The sequence below is a fragment of the Agrilus planipennis genome, unplaced genomic scaffold (assembly GCF_000699045.2).
Source record: "Agrilus planipennis isolate EAB-ADULT unplaced genomic scaffold, Apla_2.0 scaffold154, whole genome shotgun sequence".
In the NCBI taxonomy this organism is placed as follows: Eukaryota; Metazoa; Arthropoda; class Insecta; order Coleoptera; family Buprestidae; genus Agrilus; species Agrilus planipennis.
The window spans coordinates 678,373-698,573 of record NW_020439244.1 but is presented as its reverse complement, the minus strand read 5'-3'; the positions used below and the strand labels follow the sequence as shown (position 1 = coordinate 698,573).

The 20,201-nt window shown below is 36.8% G+C and overlaps 1 protein-coding gene across 1 annotated transcript in view; it reads right to left on the bottom strand.

The window, feature by feature from the left end:
- The window catches only part of LOC108738547 (headcase protein), a 123,006-nt gene that overhangs the window by 52,153 nt on the left and 50,652 nt on the right, over positions 1-20,201 (bottom strand). Inside the window, exon 2 of the mRNA XM_018472011.1 lies at positions 12,545-12,641. Within this exon, the coding sequence (XP_018327513.1) occupies positions 12,545-12,641 (97 nt within the window). The remainder of the gene's footprint in view (positions 1-12,544; positions 12,642-20,201) is intronic.

Genomic DNA, 20,201 nt, shown 5'->3' with positions numbered 1-20,201 from the left:
TATCCTCTGCTTTATATCCCTACTACTCCTTCCATCCTCACTTATCTGACTTCCTAGGTATCTAAAATCAGCCACTTCTTCTAATTTTTCGTCTCCTATCTTTATATTCGCTCTTTCCCTACTTTTTCTTCCCTTGCATACCAGTATTTTAGTTTTACTTTTATTTATTTTCATACAGTACTGATCTGTCAGTACCGCTTCCATTTCATTTAAAGCTATCTCTAGGTCCTCCTTGCTAGATGCTAATACTGCTATATCATCTGCAAATCTAAGCATACTAATCTTTTGCCCTTGCACATCTATCCCTACAGTTGTACTGTCTTTAATGATGTTGATGGCGTCTTCGATGTATAGATTAAAAAGTAGCGGTGACAGTGGGCATCCCTGTCTGACTCCCTTCCTAATATTTATTTCTCTACGTTACATCCCTAGCTCTATAACTGCCTGTTGCTCTTTATACAAACTAAGTATCACTCTTCTATCTTTGTAACTCATCCCTACATTTTTAAGTATATTTAACTAATACTTTACTAAATTAAAAACAGTGATAATTCTACCTACAACTCATTTCTTTATAATACAAGAAAAATAAGGGCGATGTGGCAACTGCGACAACTATTGATCGGGCCTTTGAAAGGAACGACAGCCTGGTCACCCTAACCAGGGCTAAAACGATCTTCCTTAACCTATTACAGAAAGCAAGTCACTCTCCAGGACTAAGCGCAACGTCGCTTATTAGATTTAACCTTGGCCTTCGTTAGCCAGTTTTGTTCGCTTTCTTTGTCCGTTACTTTAACTATTTCTTCAACACATATACAAGGGCCAATTACTATTAATTACTACAACTACTGTACTAGTTTTAACGTATATTCAAATTAAAATAATTTAATTTATATTGTCTTAGTAATAGAAACACATTAATTAAATTAGCATCAAAAGAACTAATGTACTTGTCGTATTTTTTCATTTAGCATGTACAAATTAGGATCTTGGACCAGTGTTATATTTGTATTTTGTTTGCACTTCTCAAAAAAGAAATTTCGAAATATCGCTTACACAATACGACTTAAGTACCTGCTGTAATTTCGTTGTGTCACTGCACAGTTCCTTTTTATTGTTAGAATGTACTATTTACACACATTACATATGTAGGTACTCAATTCGCATAATGTTTTGTGCTACTTGACCCTAGGTGATAAGTAACGTTTACTTTGCCCTATGTACAATAACGAAAGACAGAGAGAGAGATTATTCAATTTAATGGGACGAGAGAGTACTATTATTTTCCCGTTGTAACAAAAACAAAAATAAAAAACAATTTATGTATCAGCAGCTGTCAACGAAGGCTGGTAAGCATATGGCGGGTTATTGAATTATATTCCAGCTTTTTTAGAGTCGATCCCGACAGTTATATGACTTCTGCATACACTATTTTTGTGGGAAATGGGACGTTTGTTTTGTCCCTGTTTTAAGATAGCTCGGGCTCCTGTTTTTGATTCTCTACAGCGCCACGGATCATTTAACAACACAAAAACAAAACAATGCCATTCCTGTTCATATACACCAGTGGCGAAAAAACAAAACAATATCATATACACTAGTGGCGAGTTGAGAGCAAATATATTCAATAACATATAAGTAAAGTAATCAATAAAGGAGTGCATAATCTTCTGAAAAATACAAAGTGGCATACAGAAATTCGAACAAATACCTTCAGCTATATTTTCGTATACACAATTAGTAAAAAGTAACATTAGACCATAACTGTTGTAGTAGTAACTGCATTGTGAGATGTCACAGGCTGCATAGTAGTAAAAAATATAAAATGGTTCAAAAACAGACTGAGTTTAAAGTAACTTTGTATAGCTATCAATTAATTAACATTACGGTGATTTTAATTGGATTTAGAGTAGGTTCTTGCTTCTGCTTTGTTTCGTCATTAAGTCGCGGAACGAGATCGATTTCACGGTGGCATGTTCCTCAGTTTTTCGCGTCTGTGACTAAAGGTTTTTGCGTGACAATGCACGGTGTCGCACCGACAACCCAACGAATCTACTTAGTATTCACGCAGTATGAATTGTTATATTCCTAACCGCTGGGAAATGCAATTTATCCGTCTAGTATGTAAATTTCGGGGTACTTGTTCTCGTCTGTACCATACCACCGGTTGACACCCGCCATATTTATATTTTGCACGACCTTTGAACTACCATGAAACAAAATAATATGATAAAATGTTTTGAAGAATATTAATATAAATCAGAAGTTTCCGATGCCTACCTCATTGGGCAATTTTGGTTACCATTTTTCAGATGTTTTCAATGACACCAATCGTTCCGCACTCTTTTTTTCATTCGATACAGGGTACTTCTACCTGCAGCAATCCATGCAAGAGCTACCATTCGAATTTAGATATCATGCTAAATATTACACAAATAAAACATGATAAAACTGGAATGCTTTAGAACGAATTCAAATCAATAATGGGGAAAATCGAGAGACAGTGAAGAAAAAAAAGGAGTATCACAATCGAGACTGTTTCAACTCCAGAACGAAGTTAAATTTCTGGAAGATAATGTGCTAAAGCCAGCCAACCTACAACCCTCCCGTCTCTGGAGTTTACGGGTATTGGGAAGGTGGCTCAGCTGGCGGAACAGAATCCGGATGGGGATTAAGGAAAGCTACTTGCAAATTGCGAATTACGGCTCGGTCTATCTGATTGTCTCTTTATTTATTCTTAACAGCAAAGACGACAATATAAAAGAAATAAGAACTACTATCTACTGCAGTAATGTTCCTCTTTTATCGAGTCTCTACAAGTGGAAATGCTCTTTTTAATCCCCCTTTGTAATACGTACGTACGTACACGGCAGATGGAATTCCCAAAGCGTCACAAGTGCTTTTTAATTGAAAAAATATACCATACACTTACAATTCGAATTTGACTTCATGTTTACACACAACATTTTCGATTGTTAATATGAAAAAAAAAACAGCATCGCCCTTGTCGTTTACACAATTTCAGTTGTCGAAATAAAAATGAACATCATCGCCTTTTTGTCGTTAAGCAATTTTGTTTCAAACAAAACAGTTTCAATTGTTCAAATGAAAAATAAAAAGAAACATCGCCTTTTCGACTTTACGTTGTTTTGTTCAGACAAAACAATATCTTTTCTTTGTTTTCTTCATCCAAACATCTCCCTGGCATCTTTTACAAATAATTGAAAACGCACAGAAATCGTGTCTTATGCGTCTAAACTTAGTGCTGTACATGTATATGTTGAAGTTCAAAAGCGTCTAACGATAAGATGGTATCGGGCACCCGTTTAGAAATTAACCGCGACGGGATCGCAGTCGGCGGCTGCCGCTTTATTTGAATTTCGTTTTAAATAATGTAACTGTTCTTGCAAACTTCTGAAATAATTACAGCCCCATCTCCGTGTAATTGTGCCGTCGTTGTGGGAGACATTTATTATCAATTCAATTTGAAACGGAATAACGCCGCGCGACATACCATATATATGAAAACAAGACAGTCTCGAAGGGTTGAAGGGGCAGGGCGAAGTGGATGGGATACAAACGGAGACACTTTGTGGCAAGAATACAATTTCGAATAATTTAGATCGTGTCTAAGTCTATTACGAATTATTTCGTTAATTTAGTTTCAATTTGTATTTATAAAAACGTGTAAAAAATGAAAAAAATAACTCACCCCTAAATAATACTGTTAATAATCTTACTCCCGTAACAAACAACATGTAGAAATAACATGGAAACGTACTTTTAACAAAAATAAGCATTATTTATTACATTTAAATACTCTATTTATGGCATTTTGCATCTAAAATATGTAATTTCGGCAATAATTTTATCTTAAAAACCATATACGGACTATATTGTACCTAATTACTTATTGTTTCTCCCATATTTTATCAAAAACTTACGATTTTTAACTTTCTTACCGTATTACAATCATATTCTTCATTGTTTTTAATTTCTCGGGTTCAATAACCTCTGAGAAAACTTTAATGAAAACACACGTGCTTTTGGTAGTACTATGATAGTAAAAATGAATGAAAACGTAAACTACTTCATTCATGAAAAGAATGGAAAACGCGCTGTAGCGAGGTAAGGTCGAAATTCGCTTGCTCTCTGGGCGGCGGCGGATTGTTATTGTCATGACATATAACCCTACTTTTCACTTTTACCAATTTTTTCACTTTAAAAGCAATTTTAAGACAAAATATTGACTGAAGGGTTACAAAATGTATGCAGTACGAAACTTTGGAACATCTTTTACTATTTACAACCCACACAAATGCCTAAAATGTGCTCAAAGTAACAAAAATACGGCGACAAAGCGCTACCTACACCTACAGGTTCTTGGAGATCCGAGGACAAAAACTACTTATACTCTTATAATTTTGATAGTATCAATCAGAAATGGTTGTAATATGTTAATTTGAGTAGAGAATTACTTAAATAATTCAAAATTAACTGCTGTCAATTGTTTTGAACTAAATAAAGTATGAAAATTCATGATACAATGTGAACCTACAGATGCATCATGTTCATTGGAATCGTTGTTTTCTCAATTTGTTCCAAAAATTCCAGACCTAAGTGGTTTTTTATGTTGTTTTGGGTACCTTTTAACTTATAAAAATGAAATATGGGGCAAATCTTAAGAAATTCATTAACATACTTAATTAAAATCATTGCAAAAAATACTTCATTTGATTAGCAAGATTAGAGAGAGAGAGAGAGGAATCTAATTTTTGCAGTAATTACACCAACAATTCCAATTGTTTTTTATTAACAATGCATCAGTTAGATCAGTTTTTATTTTCTTCTTTTGTAATTGCTAATATTAAAACCGCTTTAATTTACTTGTACAAACAAAAAGCATGCATTACAAAACGTTCGTTCGTTTGTATTAGTCCTCAATGAAGAGGGTCTTTTTTCGTTTCGAAACATGCCCCCAGGAGGACTGTTCGTTCACGTAAGAACTTTCCTTTCTCCTCGTGGTAGCGGAATCTTTTAACATTCCTTTGTGATTTGTGTAAACACCACGAGACAAGACAGGCACGCTAACATAGAAATTTAATTTATGTTAAACTTTATCAAAGGCGTGTACTACTTCTTTGTCTTCTTCTCCTCAACCTCCTTTTGTCGGGGAAAAACGCGCCTTCTGTTGTCGGAAGAAAAGGAGGAGGAGGACGACTGACAGGATAAAACGGAAAAGGGCCGGAGTTTATGGCTCGGAACGATTCCACTATCTAACCCTTTACCGAATATAACTCAACAATAATAGCATCTCCATGAATAAAACAACATTCCACATTCGTTCTTGAATTATTACCGTTCGAAAATGAACAATTTCGAACGGAATTTTAAAGGCAAAGTAGAACAGAAACAACAACAGTCCAAATTTGAACCATTCATACGATAAAAACCTAAATATCTGACTAAATAAAGTACATATGTAATCCCTTCATCATCAATAAAGTTTTTTTACTTATAAATCGTTAATATTAAATTTGAACGACAGTTGAAAAACTGTGATGGCCGACAACAAAGCGTCAACAATTGAAACCATGATGGCCGACGACGACAACAATGAAAATCATAATGGCCGACCTCAACAACAATGTGTCAACAATTAAAATCATGATGGCCGACACGACAAAAAGAATGATGGCCGACACGGCAAAAAGCATGATGGCCGACTGTTTACCATAGGAAACTGATTTATTTAAGTTGGTTTTCTATCTTTTTTTGAAAATATAACAAATAAACACCAGAGATGCCGCAAAAACGAGAAATTTCTTTGGGAATTCTTACAGCTCGTGTATTATTTAGCGTAACGGGATTTTCAAAAAAAAAAGATTACTACATTATTATTATTTTACGGTAATCTCGACGGCTTTTATTATTCCATCATAGACGTTCTATAAAGAAAGCTCAAACAATGTTCGTTTTATTTTTGCTTTGAAAGAACAAATTGAAATTTAATCACACGTGATGTCTGCCCCGGGCTATAAACCTTTACATTTGACCTTTCACCTTCCCGAGGAAATTATTCGATTTTACGACTGAAAACGCGGTGGTTGCATTCAATACAGACACATAGGGTAGTCTGGAAAATAATTTTATTTTCACACGGGTGTGTTTGACCCCATGACGTCTACCCATTTCTTCTTTTTTTTTTACGAAATTTGGGAATTATAATAAAAATGTATACAAATAACGACAATTTAATTTTATGTGGGATCATATAACGATCTTAAATATTTAACCTGGAACTTCATAAACCATTATGTCAACATAATAAATACAATTATCATTAATAGGCCTCACACCCATCATAAAAATTTGTGCCAATACATAAAATAATCTTACAGAACTGTAACATCTCAAAACTAATAGGAAATAGAAACACTCAATTTGTAAATTCCTGATAAGGCGATCTACTTTAGTAATAATTATTATTGTACTATTTCTCGTTCGATAAGGATCTTAAAGGATCTATTAAAACTTGATGGTCTCATAAAGAAGATCGCTTTGTAAACAAATAATTTTCCTCCACTGCTACTTTTACTAACATTTGCTCGAGAAGGGGCTGAAAATTATGGACTATCGATAAGGCCATTAATAGGGGATGAAAGTATTTTCATTGCTTCATTTACACATACACAGATAGTTACAGCATTTGCTACCAGAAGCTAGTAATTTGCCAAAAAAAATACCCAACAACAACAGCAGCAAAAACAAGAAAAATTATTCATTCACCAATTTACGTATTTATTTGTTAGGAAAGCGTTTCAAAGAAACAGGCTTCGTTAAAGGGATTATCCTGGGATACCTTCTCGTCGTATTGACGCGCAAATTACGGGAGCCAAATACAAAAGGAACCAATTAATTTTATACGGTTCCTGTTCAGGATTACGAAAAACCGAAACATCTCTTTTCTTCGTCTGTCGACACATTCCATGGTGCATCACCGGGCGCTTTGCATAATAAGAAAGCACTTAAATACGCTATATATTTCTTTTAATCCCTTGAATTATTTCGGTTGCATTTAAAACAACTCAATTAGAATAATCCTTATCATCATAAGGTCGTCAGTCCTATCCTCAGCTAATCTTCTCATTTCCCTAAAACATCCCACATACTCGACTATTTACGAACAGTAAACACTAATGTAATCTAGGTTTACCTCTACTCCTTTTAACTCCTGTTTCTGCTTCTAATGTGTCTCTATATAGCACTTATGCCTATCTCACCTAGTTTTTTATTGAGTTCCATGGTGACCTCTATTCTCCTATCTTATATCTGACTTCCCAGATACCTAAAACCAGCGCCACTTTTAATTTTTCGTTTACTATTCTTACTTATTTAACCAGTACCATAGCCCCTTATGTAGGTAATTCTCCTACCACTTCAAATTCAATTAAAATGAAACTTTTTGAAGAAGTTTACCAACTTAAACATTAATTCTGAAAGGTCCACGACGTGAAGTCATGTTTTGGCATTGAGATATGAACTGCTTAGTGTATTCTGCATTCTACAACGCTGTCGTCAAAGTTTCTATCATCTGTCTTTTTGATTTGAATCGCTGTAACATTGGTAAATTCGGAGCGAACGCATTTCCTCGAAATTTACGCACTTGTTTTCGTATTCCACCCTTGCAACGACAATTAATTACGGCACCCACACACATTCATTTGAAGGGGATGCATCCTTTGTACAGATGCAATTTTCATAAGCCAACTAAAGCAATCGCCCGTGCTCCCCGTGCAGCACCACACCTTCCCAAAATCCCGCCGGGTTGGAGTCCAGTATCGACCGCGTTGCAGATGCTGGATATCCATGCCTGGAATACAGGATTATCCATCCTCTCTACACTGCCACGAAAACTTTATTACGTGCACGTTCATCTGACAGAAATCTGGATCTTTTCTGTGGTTTCATCATACAATCGCAGCATAACAATTTGTTGACCGATTAAGACAATTAGTTAGACAATAAAAAATTTATTAATGAATAATTTTTCAGTTTTTACCCATTCAAGTGCCTACTATACCAATGGAACCTTCCTTCAGAATCGTACCGTGACGCAATTTTAGTTTTTATTCATTCCAGGTCCTGACCGTCAAAATTAACTTTAATTCTTCGGACTCGCCCATATGGATCAACGGTGGGTTCCAAGCTCAATTTCGTAGTCAGGCCTGTGGTGGCCGACAATGCATGTCATTCCCACAAAAAAAAAAACGTCGCAGTTACCAGTCGTTTCGGTAGAACGGTCAACGGGCCATCATCCGTCCACAATTCTCTTGAGGCTTCGAGACGACAGAGAAGAATGGGTTTGTGTGTGTTGGATGTGTGTGTGTGTGTGAAAGCACATCTTGCCTGCTTGAAGCAAGGCGTCACGCTGCACCAGGAACCAGTCATCCATCTACGAAGTGCAGTCCGTCGTCATGCAACGTTAGTACAAAACTACAGCGGGCTTCACGTTCCGCTATAATCCAGAAGACAATGTTGCCGAACCGAACGTTCCACCGTAGGGACCCAGAAAAGACAACCAAAAGGACACAGGGACCCAACAGCATCTATTCAATGTTATGCCAAAAGTTTTGGAAATGGAAATTGATGAAGCAAAACTAGGAGATTGGATCTGTATAAGGTAGAAAAGCATCCCAAAATACCCTTGTGTGACCACAGGTCAAAACACAAGAACCTTTGTCCAAATGCATTTTACAAAAGAAGATGTGAACAACTGCAAAGAGCGAAAACAGAAGCGGTTAGTTACTGTCCTGACGGTTCAGGAATTAAATTTGATAAGAAGTTATGTGGCGATTAAGTCCAGAAGAATTGTTATTGGTCATTCATGTAAACAAACCCATCATGCACATGCAACAAAACCTAAACGAACCCTGACTGCAGCGCTACAAGACTCGATACATCGAGATTATTCAATCGTCGAATATTTATCCTTTATGTAGCAAGGCCTAGCGAAAACTTCCACGACCTTATTTTTCACGAAATAGACAACCTCAGCACTATTTTCAGTGGTATTAGAAGACCTTGATGGCTTCATGTGAATCCGTTTGGCAACGTCTCACGCCGGTTGCAGTCGTTCGCCGACTTCCTCTTCGTCTCCGTCTTCGTCTTCGACTTCTTCACGTCGTTCAGCGTTATTACGAAAGTCTTCGGCGTTTCGGTGACCTCCTTGTCATTGATAAAACCTTCGAGGAATCATTCCGCGGCTGTCCCTGACCCAGCAGCTTGCTAACCGGCCGACAGCACAAACCAGTCGAGCAAAAGAAGTAACCGAAGAGGAGGCGGACGACTGGCGGCGGTTCTTGTAGATACACACACAAATACATGAAACGCATTAGGCTTGTACCACCACGCAAACATAAACAGACAAAAGTAGACGTAGAATCCTTGGGAGACCTAAAAATCTGGCGTAGTTTTGAACTATGACACTAATGGAATCTAAATATCGTGATCGTCATTTTTTTTTTTTGGTTTTCAAATACATAATTACAGTATTCAGGTGTTTTTCTATGCCTTTCATATGTGTATTGGTGTCATTTTGGCTAGATATTTTTTGAAGACGAAAAAGTTCTCTCGTCAAGTTCTATTCGACTATGATGTGCTGAAATACTCGGAAGGTTGCGTTACATTTAAGGGTGGCTCTCGTTCTTTCTCTCCGGAGGGTTGTCATGCGAGGGTGCGTTTGCCTGGCCTGAGTTCGTCGATAACAGGCGAGAGGGTGAGGTAGGGCAGTTAAAGAGATTACGACCCCACGTGGAAAAAACCAGACAATTCGAAATGCAGCGTTGCCATCTCCAGAATATTTCGTTCGTCAGTCTACCCTTAGAATGAATTTTATGTATTTCTGGGAAACACTTGTGTCCCAAACAACCTCTCGAAAAAATTAGGTTCTAACCGAAACAGAATACATTTCTTCCTCTACGTATTACTCCATTTTTAATTAAATCATCCAATGGCTAATGATTTTAAGAGTTTTAGACATCGAAAAATTAAGAAAAATCCATCCAGAATCTACATTCTACCGCTTTCTTGCAATTGTTTCAACTTAATAAAAAAATATTCAACTGTTTGAAATGCAGTTATAAACGTTAGGGGTTGTTGCTGTGCAGAGGAAGCAGCAGCAGCAGCAGCCTTCTATATTTGAAGGTCAGGACTAAATTCGATCGAATGCAGAGGACCGTGACGTTGCAGTGAAATTGACGAGGGAAGCCCGCACGTATCCCCAATGCTAAATGATAATCCGTACTCTCACTGGCCTACCTCATCCTACAGCGTGTTGTTCGAGCACCCTTCCTGTATCGTTAATGCAGCCCGAGTGGCCCTGACACCACCTTCATTTATCATCCATCCCCTGACAAAAGAGAAACGTACCAACACGCACACATTCCCATCGAACAGTGTGCCAAACTTCATATCCCGATCGAAAAATCTGATCTCTGTTAGTGATGGATACAAAAACAAATAACTACAACAACAGAAACAAAATAATACCGCCAATAACAAATGAGTGTTGGAACTGTTCTTATTTTGTCTTTTTCTTTGCGAGAATTTGTCTTCCAACTGAACAAAAATGTCTGATCTCTGTCAGTAATGGATACAAAAACAAATAACTACCACAACAGAAACAAAATAATACCGCCAATAACAAATGAGTGTTGCAATTGTTCTTATTTTGTCTTTTTCTATGCGAGAATTGTTTTCCAACTGGACAAAAATGTTTGTGCTTTGTGTGAATATTACCTAATAAAAATATGAAGGATAATTAACACGATTTACTATAAATTTAGGAAATATTTACAGTTTTTTCTAACAAAACTGATTTTGACGCTGTAACAGTTTTTATCCGTTATATGTAGTGCTACAGCAGAATGATCATGACCACACCTCACCCTCTTGTTCGTTACCCCCAGGCCCTATTACGTCACCGTGGCACCCTCTTTTATCAACCCCTCAATTAATTCCCACCAGCCCTTGCGTTGCATCCACGGTAACCAAATAAAATTCTGTACAGCAAAAGTATCGTCGAAAATAAAAAAAAAAACTAAACGTAATACGTAGGTACTAGAAAACATTTGAATTTTGCTATTTAGAAGAGCTTTTGTGTCCGAATACTAACAAAAAACTGATTAGAACTTTTATGTGTACCATACGTTACATTTGACCTAGGTTTTGATTCACTTTCGTTCTTAAATTATAATAGTTAAGTGTAAACACAAGTAGGAGACTTTAGTGTGTTCGCGAAAAAAATAAAACGTTTTCAGCGGCACGTATACCCGACCCGTAACTGTTGTAAACAACAATGTTGGTGCCACATTTTCATTACATGTAGGTATATATGTATATACGAATCATTTGTACACATAAGAGGAATGTTGAGTATATATGACAGCTGATAAAAAAATGCATAATTAAAAGTAAAGCCATATCTATCAGGAAAAATAAATATTTTTCTAAATGAGTTTAATAATAGGTTAACACAGATTAAACCAGGCAGACATAATTATTGCACGTTGGGTATTACTGCGCATATTTTGTATTTACACACAATTTTTGTTCATATTTATTTCACTGATTGTAACAAATAAAATTTGTAATCAGTAGCCGAAAAGAAAAAAACAAAACCGAATCGAGAAAAGTAGTTCAATGTTTGCCACGAACGAATCAAACACTTGAAACCAGTCAAATACCACAGGCGTTTGTTTCAATCCCTAACCGTAAATATTTTGCATTAAGATTGTCTATTTTTAACGAAACCCAGACAAACGCGTTATCGCACCAATTTGTTGTCATTATTTCAGACATGTTTAACTCAAAAAAAAAAACCGCATTCAATAAATACTTGGCGTTTTAATTACTTTTTATGGAAGTAATTAATAAAGTACCTATCTATCTGATATTGTACCTACATTATTATACCTAGCAGGATATCATATCTTCCTTTATATTTTATTGTTCGATAAAAACAACTTGAAACGATGAAACAATTGATGTGTTGTATTACATCAGAATTATAATTCTGAAATTTTTAAAAACAATTGATGGCACACAATAAAAGACAAAAAGAAAAAATGAACGGACAACAAACTAAGATTTCTTATTTTTTGTTGTTCTTTTGTTACTGCAGTTGTTTTGTTGATTGTAAATGGACATAAATTCTGTTTCACTTGATACCGCGATACGTATCTTATTATCAGATTAGTTGCTGTTTCGGATGCATTCGTCGGGCTCCCCCACAACAGCCAAAAACTATCGGGTTAACTACACTAATTGTAAACAACGGTCAGAAATTTATTAGAAATAAACATGTGCATTCAACAACACAATCTCATGGTCATACTCATGACATTAGAAACTCGTCTACTATTTTCAACAGGTCTTAACAATTTTTGTTTTATTAGATGCCAAGGCACATTGTTTATTTATTCATTTATTTAATGTGTGAATCAGATATTAGAACTTCAAATTAGTCTTATCAAAAACTAACCTTTATCTGATAAGAATTCAGCCTGTTAGGTGGAAGGGCGTTGAAAGAACTGAAGTCCAGACGGCGGGTGAAAATTCCATTCGCACCACCGGCAACCCTGAAACAAACAAATGAAAAAATATAACGTCTCGTTTACAACCAATTTTTGTTTTTGTTAACACAAAACGTAAATTACGTAATTTGGCCGTTTCGGAGTTCGACAACTTCCGTACATATGTACAAAACAGTAAGTAAATAACTAACCGCAAACAAAGTTTTCGTCTTTCCGAAGTGTGTGGGCAGTACCCATAACGTATCTAAAGTTTAATGTGATCGTTTATGCACTTACAAAATATCATTGACTACTATTTTAGGAAATTATATAACAACCAACAAGACGATCTTGTCAAGCAAATTGAAACGACGGCTTCTCTGCTACATCCTTTAAAGACATAGAAAAGGAAACTACAACTTCACAAAGCCTAAAATAAGATTAATAAGGGTACGATAAGCAAACCCATGATTAAGTTCTAAGCCATTAACGTCTGCAGCATAAACCTGGACTATAAAGTAAAGACTTAGCAATAATTAAGGTCTGACGAAGGCTTAACAAGATCACTTTGATACGCGAAACCTGGACTAAAACTAAAGTTTGACATGCAACAGAATAAGGCACGCATCAAGGTTATAAAACCTGATATCACCAAGAGATCACAAATTAGAATAACAAAACCTCCACAAATGTCTTACACATAAGACAAATTGAAAAACCAGGGGTTTATAGATTAGATTAAGATCTAGATCAAGAAAAAATGAAGCCATAAGACTATTTAAGGAGATAGGCTGATCCAATTTTGATAGAACTGCACCAAGATAAATTATAACAAAATTACGACTACGTGTAATAGCCTGGAATATTCGTCTAAGATCCAAGTACAGGAAGAAAGGCCGAAATTGGGAATCCTCAACTAGCAAGCAAAACCTGCAAGGATTATTGATCAGTTGAAGGGTCTACACAAAAAATAAAGACTTACTAGAACTGGAAAATACCACAAATGGTGCGGTAAACGCCATCTGTGGTACGATGCTACATTTTAGGATTACGTATGGTCCAACATGGTCCATTTAAAAATATGGATATTTACTTGCTGAAACGAATCCCAGCGTAGCTAACCCTCAACGTGATAGGCACGTTACCATAATCGAATAAAATAATTCGAAGTGGTCTGTATTCTGTCGAAACTGTCCGACGCGGATCGCGATTTCGACCTTTTTGTATCTCATCAGCGCGTCGCAGGCAGCTCCGATAGAACACAGACTAACTTTTACCTGCTGTCTTAACAGCGCGTTTTAGAAAATACCACAAATAGCGCGGTAAACGCCATCTATAGCACGACGCTACATTTTAGGATTACGTATGCTCCAACAAGGTCCATTTAAATATATGGATATCTACTCGTTGAAAGACAGCAGGTAAATGTTGGTCTGTGTTCTGTCGGAGCTGTCTGCGACGCGCTGATGAGATCCAAAAAGATCGAAATCGCGATCCGCGTCTGGCAGTTTCGACAGAATACAGACTACTACGAATTATTTTATTACTAGAACTGATTCTACGAGAAATACAATTCAAAACAACATTCCTTCGAAAGAACTGGATTTATTTCGTATTTAAAGAACGAAGGACTACAAACTATTCTAAGATCAAGGCTCCTTCCCAAAAATAGAACATAACATTTGTAGTAAACAAGCCATCCCTATCGCAACCTCTTTTTCCCAATAAATGAACATTCCTCCAAAGATGGACGTATGGACTTAAAATGAGAATGTTTGTACACAAAGGGTTAATTATAGAGCGCGGACCATTAAAAAATCCTTTTATGTACGGTAAACGTTAGCGGTAGCGTTTCGTTCGAAAGAATAAAAAGAAAAAACAAATTTACACAAACGGAAACGGAAATAAATAATCATTACACCGGAGTCCGCGACGAACCACTGGAACATCTGCTCCACAAAACGAAATTTTACTGCTGAATAACGTTTCAGTCACACATTAAGGCAGTCGGCATTCGGGAATACCTCACAAGTATACTTTTTTTTTTTTTTTTTGGTGTGGTACCTAGGCAAATGATATTTTCAAAGGAATGGTCATCATACAACCATGGGATGGTCACAGAAGATGATTGGGTAAAGGTCTAGATGATGGCTTTCACCCCCTTCGGGGGTGGGGGTAGGGGGGACCGAAAGGGGGTGGTAATCTGAGTAAAACCCCATAAAAAATTTGCGGCGGTCTCACCCCCATAAAAATTTATGGGGGTTAGATGATGCCCCCCCCAATGGGGTTGGGGTAGGGGGGATCGAAAGAGGGTGGTCATCTGAGTAAAACCCCATAAAAAATTTGCGGCGGTCTCANTTGAGGGGCTGTTTTCGGTAACTGTGTGGTATAAAATTTTTGAATTCATATGTCTAGATGATGGCCCCCACCCCCGAAGTGATAAAGCTATTTAAATAATGTTTTTTATAACTTTCTCAATATTTTTATGTATTTTTCATTAGTTTTACCTTTGAATATTGTTTAAGAATGACTATATAAATATTTACATGCCCAGAAATGTATCAAAATTGGGCATATTTATTAACTTTAAACCCTCATAACTTTTTATGGGGGTGAGACCGCCACGAACTTTTTATGGTACAGTGGTGGGGGAGACGTTCTCTTTCGACCCCCCCCCCATCATCTAGACCTTTACCGTTCTTTTAATAAACGAAAAAAAAAAACGAAACGAAGCTGGTGAGAGACGACGCTACGAATTCTGGAATAAAAATATCTTAAAACATCCTAATTTTGTAGAGGGCTCCTGTTTTGTATGGGCCTGGGGCATCGTGGGCACCCCTCTTTCGATCCCACCCACCCCAACCCCTTCGGGTGTGGGGGGCCATCATCTAGACCTTTACTAAGATGTCTCATTAAAATAGTACTGGTGATCTACTTTCCTTCCATACCTTTTTGATACATTAAGTGACAAATCTGTATTAAAAAAATTATAAATATGAAGATATTTGAACCTGAGACAAGACAGCTTCAGCAGGAATTTACTGAAAGAAGAACAATTGTTTCTACAAAAATAATTGTCAAATCTCGTTGTCCATGATAACGATACGTAACTGTTCATTATGATGCTCTTTTGTTTGAATGTCTAAGAGACGACGACATCGAGATCTACACCTACAATATATTCATTCCTATTGCGTTTAGAAAAGATGGATGATGGATCAGATGGTTTTGGGGATTTGGTATTGCGCTTGTTTAGCTGAGAAACACAGGCCGCTCCTTTATTTTGTTTGTCAGTATACATGCATGCAGCCGTGTACCTATGTATCTGTGTATGTGTGTGTGTGTGTGTGACTATCGTAGAGGTGACCTTCACATTGAAACTAATTTTAAACCACGTAACCGTAGGAGACTGGCCTTGAATAATGTTGCATACCACACGAATGCGTTCGTTCTTCTATAATATAGCGGTCCTAAGCGTGTTGTTGTTGTTGCCGGTATACATATACATTTATATGGATGCGGGAAGAGGAGGAGGCGAAGGGGGAGGTGGAAGAGTCTGTGTGTTCCGACTCATCATCATCTCTTGCACCCAGCCTGTCGCCTATGTAAACAGTCAAATAATTGTCCTCTATGTACTAAATTTCCTTATATAGGGTTGTTCGGAAAGTCATTTCGTTTTTTCCCGACGGAGGATTTAATTGTATTCTTTTGCACCCAACTTCACATTTAAGCCGTATAATTTTTATATGCTTTGAGAGCTCATATAGCAAGGCTTGTGTGTGAAAAATTCCAATTAATTCTACGCAGTAGTTTTCGGTTGCTGCCCTTTTAAATATGGAGAGCGATAAGCAGCATTTTCGACATATCTTACTGTTTTACTACAGAAAGGGTAAAAATGCTGTTCAAGCCAGAAAGAAATTGACTGATGTGTATGGAGAAGGTGTGTTGACAGTACGCCAGTGCCAGAACTGGTTCGCTAAATTTCGATCCGGCAATTTTGATGTCGAAGATGCACCACGTTCGGGAAGGCCGGTTGAAGCTGATAAAGACGCGATAAAGGCATTAGTTGATGTGAACCGGCGAATAACAACACGTGAGATCGGATTGAGGTTAAATTTATCAAATTCAACAGTTTATGACCACTTGAAAGGCCTGGGATTATCCTCGAAGCTCGATGTATGGGTTCCCCATGTTCTCACAGAGAGAAATCTGTGTCGCCGCATTGACGTCTGCGATTCGCTTCTCAAACGTCACGAAAATGATCCGTTTTTGAAGCGCATCATCACTGGGGACGAAAAATGGGTTGTATACAACAACGTCAAACGCAAGAGGTCATGGAGCAAAAAAGATGAACCGGCTCAAACCATTTCCAAAGCCGATATTCACCAAAAAAAGGTGATGCTGTCTGTTTGGTGGGATTTTAAAGGAATCGTTTTTTTTTAGCTTTTACCGGATAACACAACGATTAATTCGGAAGTCTACTGTCATCAGCTGGACAAACTGAATGATGCACTTCAACAGAAAAGGTCAGAACTAATCAACAGGAAAGGTGTAGTGTTTCACCAAGACAACGCGAGACCTCACACAAGTTTGGTCACTCGCCAAAAGCTTTTACAGCTTGAATGGGATACAATGCTACACCCACCATATTCTCCAGACCTGGCACCATCGGATTATTATTTGTTCCGGTCACTCCAAAATTTTTTAGACGGTAAAACCTTCACCTCAAATGAGGAGGTCAAAAACCTCCTCGATCAGTTTTTTGCCAGCAAAGACCAAAAATTTTATGAGCGTGGAATTATGCTACTACCAGAAAGATGGCAAAAGGTGTTGGACCAGAACGGTCAATATATAATTTAGTAAAGTATTTATTTATTATACGAAAACTGTCTTTCATTTCCACAAAAAAAAAACCAAATGACTTTCCGAATAACCCTATAGGTTTTATCCGCGACTTTGCTCGCATTGATATCCTAAATGCGTATCAAAGATCAATGACGACTGCATAAAAGTAATTTTTTCTATTCTTCGGGAACAGTTCTTTTTCTAGGAAAAAAGGTAACCCTATGTCCTTTTCTGCACCCCTGACAATGTGTGTACAAAATTTCCAGATAGGTTTTACCAGCGACTTCACTCGCGTTGATATCATAAAATTCATTATCTGATGAGCTGATGAGATCCAAAATTCGATTATGGTAACGTGCCGATCACGTTGAGATTAGCTACGCCGGGATTCGTTTTAGCAAGTAGATATCCATATATTTAAATGGACCTTGTTGGAGCATACGTAATCCTAAAATGTAGCATCGTGCTACAGATGGCGTTTACTGCGCCATTTGTAGTATTTTCTAAAACGCACTGTTAAGACAGCAGGTAAAAGTTGGTCTGTGTTCTATCGGAGCTGTCTGCGACGCGCTGATGAGATCCAAAAAGATCGAAATCACGATCCGCGTCTGGCAGTTTCGACAGAATACAGACCACTTCGAATTATTTTATTTCATTATCATCATCATCACTGAATATAACTGGATGCTTAGCCAGTTTTATTTTTGTTATTTCCACACACAAATCCTGACTGATTTAAGATCAGGATTAGTAGGTTTATATATACAGGATGTTACTGTTTCATCTTGCTCTCTCTAAAAAAAATTTATTTCTACACATTGATAAAATATATACACGTATCTATATGTAGAAAACAGAAAAGACAGAATTGAAATAAAAGTAATTTAGATCCCTTTCCGGTTTCCTTGCTCCTCTGCGTCCTTGGGTGGGAAATGGAGGATGATTGTGCCACGGGCGCGTGGTGCTAACGTGATTCCGAATTTGGGAAATTATTTTAAAATCTGATTAATTTTAAGGATGTGGGGGGACACATAATAACGCGAAGAGAACGCGAGCAGTGGCGGAATCAATTTGGCATTTTCGGTCGCCAAGATGGAGCTACAGGGGTGCGTAACGGTTCTGGACGGGGGATGTTGTGAAACCTTCACCCCGTGAAATGAGATGCTTGTCTCTTAACGATTACTTTTAATTTGATAGCGTAATCACGACGAAAACATCGGTTAAAACCAGATTTCATTTAGAACCGACACACGCAAGTAAAAAAATTAGTTAAAAAGGCGATTAATAATTAAGTAATACACAGAGAAAACTAAATGTTTATGACAATTAAAAAGTATAATCTTTGATTGTAAATGACTGAATTTGTCGTAGAAATAGTAGAATTTATTAGGTAATTTGTAATAATCTCAATTTTGACATGTTATTATTTCAAGTTTCTTAATTATCTTCTATTTCTACAGATTAGGGTCCGAATTGTAATTTTTATTATTTTCGTTTTCGAAGCAACGGACTAGTGGGACAAACTGTATATTTCGCTTTAATATTTTCCTTTTTCATTTTCTTCGTGTAAATGTTTTTACAATTAAACTTCTTACGTATGTATACGTATCCTAAAATGACGTTACTAATCCGTTGCCAATTCAGATACTTGGATAAAATATGTATCAAATTCCTAGCGTAAATAGTGGCATTTATTAGGTAACTTGTACTAATCTCAATTTTGACATGTTTTCTTAAAAATTATTTCAAGTTTCTTAATTATTTTCTATTTCTACAAATTCGGGTCCAAATTGTAATTTCTAGTATTTTCGTTTTCGAAGCAACGGACTAGTGGGACAAACTGTACATTTCGCTTTAATATTTAGGCAAATTTTCCTTTTTGATTTTCTTCGTGTAAATATTTTTTCAATTAAACTTCTTACGTATGTACATGTAAGTATCTTAAAATGACGTTACTAATCCGTTGCCAATTCAGATACTTGGGTAATACGTATAAAATACCTAGCGTAAAGAATCAAGAGTGTCATGTGTCAACGAAGTGGTCACGCCACGGATGTTGGCGTTCCAATTGCATCTACTTATCGCAAAAATAGATTGGCCAACAATTCCCACTAATACTAGTGCATAAATACAAATTCAAATTAACAACAATTAAAAAAAGGTTTAATCTTTTGCAGGAAATTGCGTCACGGCACACGCCAGATTTTTTCACACTTCATAACACATATTTGTTCAAATCTGGCGTAGTTTTGCATCAAGGTCTCGTTTTTGTATGTAGAACAAATGTGTTTGAATAAAATGGCATTTGTTTAATGAAAAATTGAAGTAAATGAGTCCTTTTGAGATGTTTCATCAATTTTATTAAAAATAACGGTAAAGGTCTAGATGATGGCGAGGGGGGGATCGAAAGAGGAGGTCTCCCCCACCACTGTACCGTAAAAAGTTCGTAGCGATCTCACCCCCTTAAAAAGTTATGGGGGTTAGATGATGCCCACCCTAATGGGATGGATGTAGGGGGGATCGAAAGAGGGTGATCACCTGAGTAAAAGCCCATAAAAAAATTGCGGCGGTCTCACCCCCATAAAAAGTTATGGGGGTTGAAAGTTGATTATTTTGATAATTTTCGTACACTATAATTTAAATAAAATTCAATAAAGAAATTATTTTCAAGATGATGGAGGTGGGGGATCGAAAGAGGGTGGTCACCTGAGTAAAACACTATAAAAAATTTGGGGCGGTCTCACTTCCATAAAAAGTTATGGGGGTTGAAAGTTGATTATT